General features: G+C 36.0%; 1 protein-coding gene across 3 annotated transcripts in view; it reads right to left on the bottom strand.

Annotated features, from left to right (window-relative positions):
• Window positions 1-6,699, bottom strand: part of LOC307162534 (oxysterol-binding protein-related protein 7-like) — a 272,901-nt gene extending 266,202 nt beyond the window's left edge. For all 3 annotated transcript variants that reach the window (XM_079877912.1, XM_079877913.1, XM_079877914.1), the window contains exons 1-5: window positions 6,623-6,699; window positions 5,169-5,347; window positions 4,906-5,049; window positions 4,751-4,804; window positions 4,540-4,653 (exon numbers count right to left, since the gene is read on the bottom strand). In XM_079877912.1, coding sequence (XP_079734038.1) covers window positions 4,540-4,653; window positions 4,751-4,804; window positions 4,906-5,049; window positions 5,169-5,300 — 444 coding nt within the window. In that variant the 5' untranslated portion in view covers window positions 5,301-5,347; window positions 6,623-6,699. The remainder of the gene's footprint in view (window positions 1-4,539; window positions 4,654-4,750; window positions 4,805-4,905; window positions 5,050-5,168; window positions 5,348-6,622) is intronic.
• Between the last annotated feature and the right edge of the window lie 6,565 nt (window positions 6,700-13,264).

Raw genomic sequence — 13,264 nt, 5'->3', positions numbered from 1 at the left:
TGCCATTTTCACATTTTCCGAACTGTAAAGTCACGTTTTTTTTTTTTTTTTTTTTTTATCATGAACCACGCTGAGTTTTATTCCTAAGTGACTATATAATGCATTTTACTTCAAATAATCTAAATGTTGACTTTGAAAAGTAGGCGCGTCAGAAGGCTATTCACTCTATTTTGGTTCATTTTTGGTGTGCGCCAGAAAGATGTTCAAGGAGACTTGAGACGCACTAAAGTAGAAATCATGTTGTTTTCTTTATTTTTCAAAGGCATGACATTTTGTAGTCATTTTGAATGTACACAAATAAAAATATAAATTTTACTGTTTCGAATGACAGAATATTAAAAGTACAATATGTAAGAATTTTTCATTAAAATATCCCATAATCTAAAGGACAGTGTTATATATTTTGTTAAGCTGATTACTTACAATATCCCAAATGTTTCCAACTATTTTTAAATCGTGAGAAAATTGTGATTTTAACCAAGGAAACGGGGCGTTAGAGCAGGGGGGAGCTGGGAGTCGCCAGTCAATTGCGTCATATCAGAGAATGTCTAATAGGAAGAGAATTGGCACTCTCTGCTTACTTCCGGTTTCTGGACTGGCTGCAGTAACACGTCTCTGTCCATGCGGGGGCACTCGCAGGCGAGTGCAGAATGAATGGAGGTCTATGGTGAAATACCCCTCAAAATCCACTTTTCTCAGGATATAATTTTTTGTCTAGTAATTTGAATGTTGTATTCGAAAGGAGATGCAAAGAAATTACACATTGCTGGGTGTTAGATTTTTTAGAGTAACTTATTTGCTTTAAAAAGTCTTTTAAAATGTCAATGACGTCAGAATGCTGACGTCATTAGCAGAATGCTAGCGTGTTATGGGCAACAACAACTCAACCTGTAAGAAATCGAAAAGAAATAAGTACTCGTTCATTCAACTTTCGACCTATAACCCATGTTGAACTTGCAAAACCTACAATAAAATCTGAGATTTCTCAACGGCAATCGGGTGAAAGAGACACATTTAGCCGTCTAGCCCCATAGACTCCCATTCAGTCTGCACTCGCCCGCGATCACCTCCAGTGGAATTCTAATGGAACTGCAACCAAGATCGATACAATGGGGCTAATAGGAAGTGCCAAGGCTCTCCGTAGACGGGCTCTGGTCATATCCGCGTTACCCTCGGTTTCCGCTCGTACTGCGTGGAGTCCTGGACAAATGCGGAAGTTGTAGTTGTAGCGTCTATCAAGCAACAAACTTAGCTTGTTTCGTGCAGTCGTTATGGAACACAATTATTCTTTATCGATTGCAGCTGGTTCTGTCGACAAAGCATGCTTAATTTTATATTTTCCAAATGTAGCATTCGGTAATAGTTATGTTTATGTAAGGGAAGTATTATTGCTTTAGGTTTGTGTTTAGTTTATTGACATTGTTTATCACGTCAGGTGTTTATGGCCATGTAAATAAATATAGCATGTGTTATACATAAAGATTAATCAGTATTTTGGCAAATGATGTTGGTATGTTCGAATGTACTTTTACAACAATTGTTTAGAACACGTAAAACTGTGCCGCATTATCACAACAATGAATTCGACATACAGTAACATCTATGATAACCAATTTAGTATTAATTATTAATTCATTTTAATGAAATAAAAGTGTGATGAGGTTCAAGAGTCAGGAAGGAAGAAGACAGGGGTCGGCGTGACTGGGACTCGTACTTTATTAAAATAAAGCAAAACAAACAAAAGTCGTGCACAACGCGCATTCACCGTGGCAACCGCGACGGCACAAAACAGTTAAAAAATGAGAGCTCGGATCCACCGGTTTTCTTTCTCTGCGTCCAATTTTCTCTTCAGTCTCTCTCTCGTTCCAGCGCGGCTTATAAGCGGTCTCTCCACGCGGATCACAGCAATAAGACACAGGTGTTCGTCATTTGCACTTGACCTACTTGCGTCCCGCTCGTCTCTTCTCTCTCCCATTACAGACCGCGCTGATGTCATTATAAAAATAGAACTTAGCCTCATCCATGAACATGATTTTTCGATTCCCGTCTGACTGATTTACATCCACGGAGGAGTTTAAAACGACAGTTCCCATCATTCCACGCTCCTTCACATCGTCATCAAGCTACGCCGTTGTTGTTGTTGTTTGGAATGTAGCGCCCTCTAGCGGCAAAAAATTATTGCATATTGTACCTTTAAGTTATTTCCCCTGCTGAGCAACAAATCCAAGTGATGGCGCCAGCGCATCGCTCGCTCACACAACATCTAGGCTAATATCAGTTCACTTCTGGCATTGCTAACTTGACATCGCAGCCTGTTCATTATTAAAATAAAACACAGTCAACCAAATACTGTATATAAAAAGTTATTCTGCTTAATTTATTTTGTCTGTTGTACAATATAAAGGCTGTGCCGCACAGCAGTTATTCCAAACTCATTTCCCTTGCTGTGAAGATGATGATTTAGCTATACGTGTATATTGGGACTCGACTGAAGTTTAAAGCCTTCTTTACATTACTAGTTAGCATCCAAATGTTACATTGCAAATATGGAAACTTTGGACCGAATGAGAGATGCGCGAAACCACGTCGGTACAGTTTCAGTTTCGATTCAAATAAATTTGTTTAGGCTTGGCATTTAAAATAGGCTAAATGTTGTTTATAATAAAGGACACAATGTGCTATTATTATAAGCTATTAGGTTATATGTTTATTATACGTGGCTACTTATTTTTCATTCTTGTTGTTTTCTGAATACCATTCATTTAAGGATTTGACAAATGTCAAAGGGGAAGTAAAGGTAAGGGGAAGTAAAATATGCATATATAGCCTATATGTTATTAATAGTGTTTATAATGTTAATGTTGTATTTTATTTACCGGTCTTTTACACTATTTCTGAATAGGCTAATAATAAAATGTGTTTGTTTCCCTCTCAACATGACCCGGTGCACTGCGCACATCTTTGAGATATAAATTAATACATTTTAATAAAACACAAGGCCTACATCATAAAACTCAGAAGAGTATGTATTTTAATATCTCTGTTGTTCTCTGTTCTCCGGTTGTTAGATAGTCAGTCTGAATGACAGTTCATGCATTTACGTTAATATAGGCTTATATATAGTCAATGCATTATTCTTTTCTTTTTCTATTAGTGTTAAAAATATTTAATTTACAACTAATTATATTGATTTATATCTTCATTTATTATTTAAAAAAAATTACTGGGCAATCGAGGGCGACCATGGTAGGCTAACAGCCGTCATTTACCCTGCATACTGAGCTGATGCAAAGCGTAAGTTAGGTGAATTTATATCTACACAGAAGAAAGCCCTGTCTAATCTATTCCCCAGTACGGGTTGTGTCGAACCATTCGTTAGTCTGGTTGTTTGATGAAAAAAAGATTAAATGTAGTTGCAATAAACGCGTTAAGAATCCACACAACGGATGACTCTTATTCTGCAGTGCAGAACTGAGGAAGAACTGAGGAAGAACTGATGACGGGACAGTTTGATCTTGAATTTGAATATTCCAGCTGTTTATTAATTTTGCTACCTCAGAACCAAAAACGAAAAATCAAGCTGAATTCTTGCTTTTCATTTTTTTGGAAAAAATTAAAAATCGAAAAAGGAACTGTTTTCTCATTTTTCTACTTTAAATATTAAATCAAAAAAAACGATTGAACAAATGATACACGGATTGTAATGGAATTCTTTTTAATTAATCATTACTAACATTTATTTTTCTTGCAGGATTAACAATTATATGCTTTTGAAACCTGAAATGTCCCCAAACACTCAGTCAGTCAGTGTGTCTAAATCATGTCCGAACATAACAGAAGGGGAAATGAAACTAGACATATCTAAATTTATAAACTCATGACTGAGTAACAAAGTGAAGTAAATCAAGATGTCAGAGTTTGCTTCTACCTAGTGACAGAAGAGCTTGTTGAATTATGCATATGAAGAACCAATATTATTGTTGGAAAATTATGTAATGTATTGTGTCACATTTGCCATGCTCCTATCCTATTCTGGTGGGATTCTCTCTGAAATTGGTCGAGATCCTCCGGCCCTGATTAAAGCATATTTGAAGGCATTGTCTTGAGTCTGTTTAGTTAATGCTGCACAGCAGGTTAGTGGAACACTAGAGACCTTATTCCCAAGTGGTAGTGTTCAAAAAGAAACAAGACGTCGCTCGACTCAGTATGAGACTCTTAGCCGCGGGGTTAGATTGCGGTTCAGGTAACTATAATATTTAGGCATTTTATGTGGTCAGAATAGCTACTCTTAGGAATAAACCAACGCAGTCAGAGGTGAAGTCAGAGGTGAATTCAGAGTATAATTTTGCAAGTGTCGACTGTAGACGCCTCAGGTAAATTTAAGTCAGTTGCGTAGGGGACAATCTACCATGTGTGCAATCTTGCAATTTGGATATTGTCTTGATTGGACTTGACTATGATTCAGCTTAGGTGGACAAAATACTCTATTGATTTACAATATCAATAACTACTATAACATTTTCAGTTATATATACACACCTTGACATGGTACAAGCTGACGCCTGCATCAAGATCGATACGCTTGGATTTCTTGTTCACGGACATGACCGCAAGGCTAACATCTAGAGCACCATGAATCTTGCCTCTGACAATCTGAGGATGTGAGCAGTCACACACTTAGAAAAAAACCTAGAGGCAGATATTACTACATTATAAAGATTACTAAATAAGAGAAATTGGTTTTACTTACATCCTGCTGAGTCTTTGAGTATTTAAGAATCCCCTTATCCAATACAAAATATCTCTAAAGGAGAAAAACATTGCATTGGGATAGGTCATCAAAGCCATGGTGCTCATTTACCACAGGTATTCTTCATTTATATTTTCTTATTTCATGCAACTTGCCTTATGCCAGCCCTGGAGAGGATACTTCCGTTTTTTCATGAGGAATCCCTCACAAATGCCTGGAACGGCATTATTGACCATGCTTATTCCTGCGACAGGTGCAGAACATTCTGGATCTGATATTACTTCCCAGTCTCTGGAGTTCTTCATCAGGAAAAAAAAAAAAAAGTGTAGATTTAACTGATATGTTTTAAGAGGAAATTACAAACAATTCAGATGTAAGAGCCAGAGCATAAACAAATATTGAGAGCTGTTTCACTGACTTGTCGTGAGTGGCGTGAAGATCCTGTACTGCCATTGCGGAAGTGTGCGGGTTTAATAGCACAAATGACCACTGATTTATCCAAAGCACTCACTGATTGGCTGCTATTCAGAGGATGTCCGTAGTCAGCCATTTATAGTCGGGTATACGTTTAGAAGTCAGTCTATTCAGGGCTGGATGCTTCCATCAAATAATATAAGCGGAGATGAATTATACAAACATAAACATGAATTTGAAAAACATACTTTCAAACACCCCCTATAATGTACATTCCTACCAATTTGGCACAGACCAAGCTAACCAAAAGTTATACAAATATTTTTTATAAATAAAATGGTTTACTTGTCACATGTCAAAAATTGTTTTGATGGTGAGCTGGCAAACAGGACGTGAGGTTATATCTTTAAAATACTTTGGTCTGTTGAAACAGAACTTAGTATTTTATCACCACCATCTGCTGAGGGAACAGCAAACTGAGGATTGTGCAACCTGCTGGTCATGAAATCATTTAACTCTTGAATTTTTTGCTTATTTTAAATTCTTAAAATTACAAAAGATGCCAAATCTTTTTAAAATGACAACATTAACTATGTGGAAAGTAAACACATTGTAGGACTATGTCTAACAGCAGTGACTCAGTGGCACTGAATTTGAGCAATGTGAACAAGCAGGAAAAAAAGTTCTCTAAAAAGTGTTTCTCTAAAACTATTTGAAACTTTTGTAAAGGTATGAACTAACTGATGAGCTCACTATAGTATCTGATCTGATCTCTGTTCCATTTTGTTTCAATGAAAATAAAACTGAGAAAAAGCTAAATTGATTTAATAAACAATGTTTATAGAAATTAGTTTTTCTAAAATCGAATTGTTTTAGAAAAGCTTGATGTGGATGTGTGCTTAGTGTGGTCTGATGAGTGTGTGTGGAATGTGTCCAAACCGCTCAGATGAGTTCAGGTTTCTCTCTCTCTCTTGCGCGCGCACAGACGAGTTTGCTGTTTGTTTGTCATGCTCTTAATAAAAACCAACAAATTAAGTTTATGCGCAATGTCTCTACATAGTGTATCATACACAAAATAACTTTCATAATTTGAAATCACTTGGCATAATGCAGAGTAAAGACACATTATTATACTCGGATTAATCGGAATATCATAGTATGGTGTAATAGATTTAAATCGTTTCGCTACTGTTTCGACTAATTGTTATAAAATGAAACCAGCTACACTAGGTTAAACCAGGTGACACGCTAAACACTTACAAGTGCATGAAAGTTAATAAATTAACGATTCATTAGGCTTCAGTAATCATAAGCTACAAGTCAGGCAATTAATTATATAACTTCCACAAAATACTACTTGCGTTCGTCTATCAATACATTAATGCATAAAACCGATGCTCCATGTCACACAATAGCTAATGATACTTTGTTTTTGCGTACAGATTAGTTGTTTCTTACCTTTCACAGGTGAACTGTTTCATGTGGCCGTCTCATTCACTGCACACGCGCTCTTGCCAAATCTTGGTCATGACGTCACAGGGTGTGTTCACGCCTGCCGGACTTAAAAAAAATAAAGGTTGAGCAACATATTTAGAGCTACCTTACTCATAAATAACACCATTTGAATTTAAGCATATTGAAGTTTATAATTTGAAGTTTATAATTTGAACATTTTACAGCAATTTGAACCAACATCACCATTTTCCCTTTGTCTCCAGGCTTGTGTATCCCACTGTGATGATAAATACAACACTTACAATATTTTTTTACATTCTTGGTTATACCAGTAATGCTTCTCTCTAATGTATAGTTTTTTTTTTGTTTGTTTTTTTGTTTTTTAATTAATTTTAACAATTATACTAAAGGTTTTTAGCTAGTCCCTCAAGTAATTGTCTCTCTGTTATTTTTGACAACTGTCCATTTAAATGACAGTTGGAAAAATTAAATGAAATCATTACCGGTATATCATAAAGCAGTCATCACTTCTTTGGAAGAAAAACAACTTGGGAAAGTGAGCGAGATCAGAGAATGTCTAATATGGCGAGAAGTTTCACTCTCACTACACTTCCGGCTTCTGAACTGGTTGCAGTTCCACTCTGATTCCATATGAGGGCGCTCACAGGACGAGTGCAGAATGAATGGAGGTCAATGGCGGTATACCCCTCAAAATCCACTTTTCTCAGGATATAATTTTTTGTCTAGTAATTTGAATGTTGTATTCGAAAGGAGATGCAAAGAAATTACACATTGCTGGGTGTTAGATTTTTTAGAGTCACTTATTTGCTTTAAAAAGTCTTTCAAAATGTCAATGACGTCAGAATGCTGACGTCATTAGCAGAATGCTAGCGTGTTATGGGCAACAACAACTCAACCTGTAAGAAATCAAAACGACATAAGTACTCGTTCATTCAACTTTCGACCTAAAACCCATGTTGAACTTGCAAAATCTACAATCAGATCTGAGATTTCTCAACGGCAATCGGGTGAAAGAGACAAATTTAGCCGTCTAGCCCCATTGACTCCCATTCATTTTGCACTCATGGCGATCGCCCCCAATGGAACTCTGGTGGTACTACAACCAAAATTCGGTACAATACATAGACTGTAAAAAAATATGGACGTAGTGTCCGTGACGTCACCCGTAGGTTTCTGAAGAGCATTTTTGAAGCCTAAAGTGGGCGGAGCCGTCCGTCGCCATCTTGGCCTTGCGTCACTCCCGGATAACAGAAAATAGGCAAACAGGCGGGGCGTGAGCTGAGGAGCCTGGCCATAGATATGAGCTTATGGCAAGCCATTTTAACATTTAACAGCTAGACTGGATATGTGTTGCAGATATCTGTAATTCAGTTTTGCCTAGACAAAAAGAACATTTCAGATATCCGCAACTACATTCTTCCTATCCATAATTGTAATTTCAGATATCCACAAAGACATTCTTCCTAGGACAAATGACATCACTTTTGCCATTCATTTGAATGGGGTTTATCATTACAGATATCTACAATTCAGTTGCAGATATCCACTATCTGAATTACGGATATCAGCAACTGAATTGTAGATATCTGTAATTCTCGTTTGAGATATCTTCAACTAGATTCTGACTAGCCATAACTCCAGTTCAAGATATCTTTAATTCACCTCAATTCAAGATATCTACATGTTCCTTTTCAGATATCTTAAATTAAGTTTTGACTAGGCGAAATTACGTTGTAGATATCTGTAACTGGAGTTATGTCTAGTCAAAATGGCGTTGTAGATATCTCAAACTGGAGTTAGGGATAGTCATAATTTAATTGGAGATATTATCAAGTTAAAGATATCTTGAAATTAATTTTGATTAGAGATATCTGAAATTTGAGATATCTGTAACTTTTATTCTGCCTAGTCAAAATGTAATTACAGATATCTTGAATTAGAGTTTTGACTAGGCCAAATGACGTTGCAGATATCTGTATGCATGCATCACACTTTAGGCGGGAGCAGAGCGTGTTGTTCATCATCAAATCACATAGCACCTGTTAACTGTTAACTTTAATTAGCACTGATTAGCACCATGTCGGAGCAACCAGAGTTTTTAATCGTCTTTTTTCATGCTGTTAGATACTGTTTCAAACTGAAAAAATAAAATAAAAAATAACTAATCTGAACTAAGAACTTTGTTTCTCATCTAAGGAAGTTAACTTTCAAGAATAGCATGCATGTAAGCATCTTTATTAAAGTGAATTAGTGTGAATCTTTTTCACGCATAAATCTTACGGCAACAACAACATTTTAAGCATGAACATAAACATAGCATAATCAATTATTTTATTTTTTTTGTATATAAAAAAACATTTTCTGGTGTTTTTTTCGATTACAGCCAACGCCATGACTGCTTCTTTCTTCTTCCATTCATAGAAATAAGGAAATGAACCCACTTTTTCATTGATTATGGCGGGGAGGGGAAATGGATATGTAAAATAGAGCAACGTCATGCACAATAATTTGCACTAGTCATAATGACGTTTGAGATATCTTTAACTTTCATTCGGCCTAGGCAAAACTGAATTACAGATATCTGCAATTGTCATTTAAGATGTGTGACGAGTTGAATGTCATTTTCAATGAGGTCATTGCAGATATCTGTAATTCAGTTTTGCCTAGTCAAAACTGAATTATATATCTCTATCTGTCGTTTCGACTAGTCACAATTACGTTACAGATATCTTGAATGACAATTCCAACTATCCAAAATGTAATTACGACTAGTCAGAAAGACATTGTTGATATCTACAATGTTAATTCCGGATAGTCAAAATTTGCTTTTAAATGTTAAACTGGCTTGCCATATGAGCTTGGCTATCTGAAATCACCTAGCTCGACGTGATCGAGTTAGCTGATGATGTAAAGCCAATTAAAAGTTCCTGTTTTTACCCTTCGAAATATTATAATAGTTAAAATACATGGCTACAAGTGAGACTGTGTATTACTTCGAGAGTGTTTGTGTGTGACAGTGATTTATGTGCATACATGTCAGTCACTCTTTCATGGTACGTCAGCGCGGCATCGCTCAAGTTCGTAGAGAGTTTATTCAGTCCATTTTAAATTCTGATTTTGGCCGCCTCTCAAATGGGTTAAACCGTTAAACCATAGATATATAGCCTTTGAAGTGCAAGTAAATGCGCTAGAAAATCCGCGCTCATTCATGGATGTGCATTTATTGCACGGACGGAGAAAGCGCCGACGCCTGCATGATTTCATCTGACCCCAGCAAACATTTGGACGTTTAATGACCGTTGAAAAGACGTCCGTCCGAGACGTCCCGTCATGGTTGAAAAATAGTTCCAAAATGGAAGTTGAACCGACGTCTTTTCTGGCCGTGAATTCCACGTCTTTTCTGGCCGTGAATTCCACGTCTCTTCTGGCCGTGAATTCCACGTCTCTTCTGCGCGTCCCTGGACGTCTAAATGCGTCGTCATATGTGTTTAAATGTGTTGCAGCATAATTTAAGTGTATAAGCCTGCATATAAAATAATCACACACCTATTGTGTAACATTGTGAAAGGCAATCAAGTCTTGAGGTTTACACATCTTGACAAAGGTTCTAAAAAGGTCCAAAATTGGTCCAGTCAGACCTGAACGTCAATAAAACGTTTTAATCATGTGTACATCAAAAACAATAACACATTATTTGTGGACATAAGCAAAAAAGAAGTATGTTCTGATTAAGCACAACATTTTATTGATCTTGAACAGCCAAAATTTCTCTTTATTTTTTTCAATGTTTAACATTTCGTGAGCTTAGAATTATAAGGTTCTATCTCCACTTTTGGTCGAAATTGAGTTTTTGACAGTCTGATTCATTAGGTGTTTATTAATGCCTGTGTGGTGTTATTTTTGTAAAAAAATATATTTTGTTAGTAGTTATTAATAAAATAAAAGGTTCCATCTCACAAAACATAAACCGAGTTTAAAAACTTTGATCCTCAATAAACTACAATAAACGGAGATAGAACCTTATAATTCTAAGCTCTCGATTTGTTAACCAAACTAAATACCAATAGCAAAATACTGAATTATTATATAAAGATAGTTCACCCAAAAATGAAAATTATGTAATTTACTCACCAAATTCCAAACCTGTATGAGTTTCTTTCTTCTGCTGAACACAAAAGAAGATATTTTGAAGAATGTTTGTAACCAAGCAAATAGAGCATCCACTGACTACCATTATTGGAGAAAAAATGATTACTAATGGGAAGCGACATCTGCTTGGTTACCAGGGACGTCGTTAGGCCTATTTTAGGGGGGCTGAAGCTACCCCAAAATGTTCCTAAGCCCCCCTAAATGATAATAAGAACAACAATAACAATTCGATTTATCAATAACCGTATCCTCATTCATATTTAGACGTAACAAATGATATATATCCAGCTACAAAAAATAGCCGAAAAGTCGGAAGTTGGACCTGCCAACTCTTACGCATTCACCGTGAGACACACGCAATTGACACTTTTCACACGCTCTCACGCCACACATCCATTTTCTCAAGCACAGAAAAATCGCGAAGCAAAGAGGACGCGGAGACCGACAGACTAGACAGAGCAGGTTACTTATGATATAAATCTCAACTCTCAGATTCTGTAAATTTTATTACGAATTTCAAACAATAAATACAGTTTTGGCGCTTGTAAATGTGATGTGACAGATCCCTAGCGCACGTGAACCGATCATCTCTAGGCTAGCTAATAGTAAAAAAAACACGAACACTGTTGAAAGATACAGCAGTAGGCTACAACTTACCGAAATGTATATTCCTCATACATAATATCGATCAATCAGTGTTTTTTATCAGTGTGAAGAGGTCAATAACATAGCTGGAGAACAATTCTGTCACATTTACCTCAGGAAAGCCATTTAATGAACATAATATAGGCTATAGCATGTAGTTGGCAAGAAAAAAAGAGCTATAGAGAGTATTTTGCTAAATATGTGTTCTATATTACATATTTATTATATTTTTACTTATATCATTAAATAAAGTTGTTTTTATTATAATAAAAAAACGCATTATATTTAATTTTTTTTATTAATTTTTAACCTTAAATAATACTACCAGCTGATATAGGGCTGTCTGTATGTTTACAGAATTGGATGAGTTTTTATCTTGAGAAAAATGTATGCCTATCTTGAGTAGGCCTACCTAATATTTATCCAAATGAGTCAATATTAAATCAAATTACAATAATTGAATTGAATTGAAATAATACAAAAGCGTAGCTTACCAGAAATTGTGCATGCACCATAAAATTTACGTATTATTTTACACTTATGCTATAAAGCCTGAAATGGGCACTTTTTGTGACAGCAACCCTATCATTTTTGATCAAAGATATGGCTTAAATTCAGAATTTGAACTAAAATCAGTATTCTTAAAAAAAATTACGGGGTTGTGACGGGGTTGAGACTAGGGTAACAGGGTTGAAGATGGTAACGGGGTTGAAGAGACAAATACAGCTAAACATATCCAGTTGTTTTTTACTCAAATTCACTGTAAGATTTTCTATAAACGCAAGTCACAAATACCCTGGGGGCTAAGCCCCCCCTGTCTTCCAATCGTAGTGACGTCCCTGTTGGTTACAAACATTCTTCTAAATATCTTTGTGTTTAGCATAGAAAGGTATACAGGTTTGAAACATGAGGTTGAGTAAATTATGACAATTTTCATTTTTGGGTGAACTATCCTTTAAACACATTGTTTGGCTCATTTTTTGTATCCACCACCCCCAGCTCTTCCTGGAGCGTGTTTCAGGTGTTCTGCCATTGCTGCATCAATTTCAGTGTCTGTAGCATGTGGGCTCCACCTCTTCACAGCATCTAAGGGAAGAGAATATATTTCTTTTTAAAATAAATGAAAATTAAAAATTTGAGGTAAATGACATGCACTTATTTTCAAAATATTTGTATGGTCTTCAGCTCAATTCAAAACAGCATTTGTCCCCTGCCTCTTCAATACCACTGTGGTGCCCTTGAGAAAGACCCTTAACTAGGAGTGTAACAGTGAGAAAGTGAACAGGACATTTCTGATAAAGACAGGTGGGCTGTGATGTCCCCTGAATAGACATGTTTAGCAATTCTAAAATTACAAAATATTTTTAAAGCAGTTACTGAAAACATACATGTTCAAATCCAGCTAATTTCATTCTACTTCAGATAATTTACTTTCTGTAAGAAACTCTCAAAAGGCTATATTAATAATTTACAGTAATAACTTTGACTGTATCATTAAACATACTTTATACTATGGTATACCGTTGTATAAGTTCAAATTAACTTTTAGCCTACTAGCTAATTTTAGCCAAACTCAGTTAGCCAATTTCAGTTGACAATGTGGGCATCATTTCTTTCGGTTCATTCATGTCAAACAAGTAAAACTCAAGCACGTGAATCGAATAATACAAAATGTACGTACCCAACAGTAGATTTCTAATAATATGGGCCTCAATTCCTCCTCTCTCCGTGGTTGTTCAAACTTCAGTGTTCCGGAGTGAGTCTATGGGGAAAACGCGTTAACATCTCGTGAGATAATCTAACCTATCGCGGGATTTGATAATGTCGGGA

The sequence above is a fragment of the Squalius cephalus genome, assembly GCF_949319135.1.
Source record: "Squalius cephalus genome assembly, chromosome: 8".
In the NCBI taxonomy this organism is placed as follows: Eukaryota; Metazoa; Chordata; class Actinopteri; order Cypriniformes; family Leuciscidae; genus Squalius; species Squalius cephalus.
Note: the sequence above shows the minus strand (reverse complement) of the source record. Positions and strands in the feature narration are given on the sequence as shown.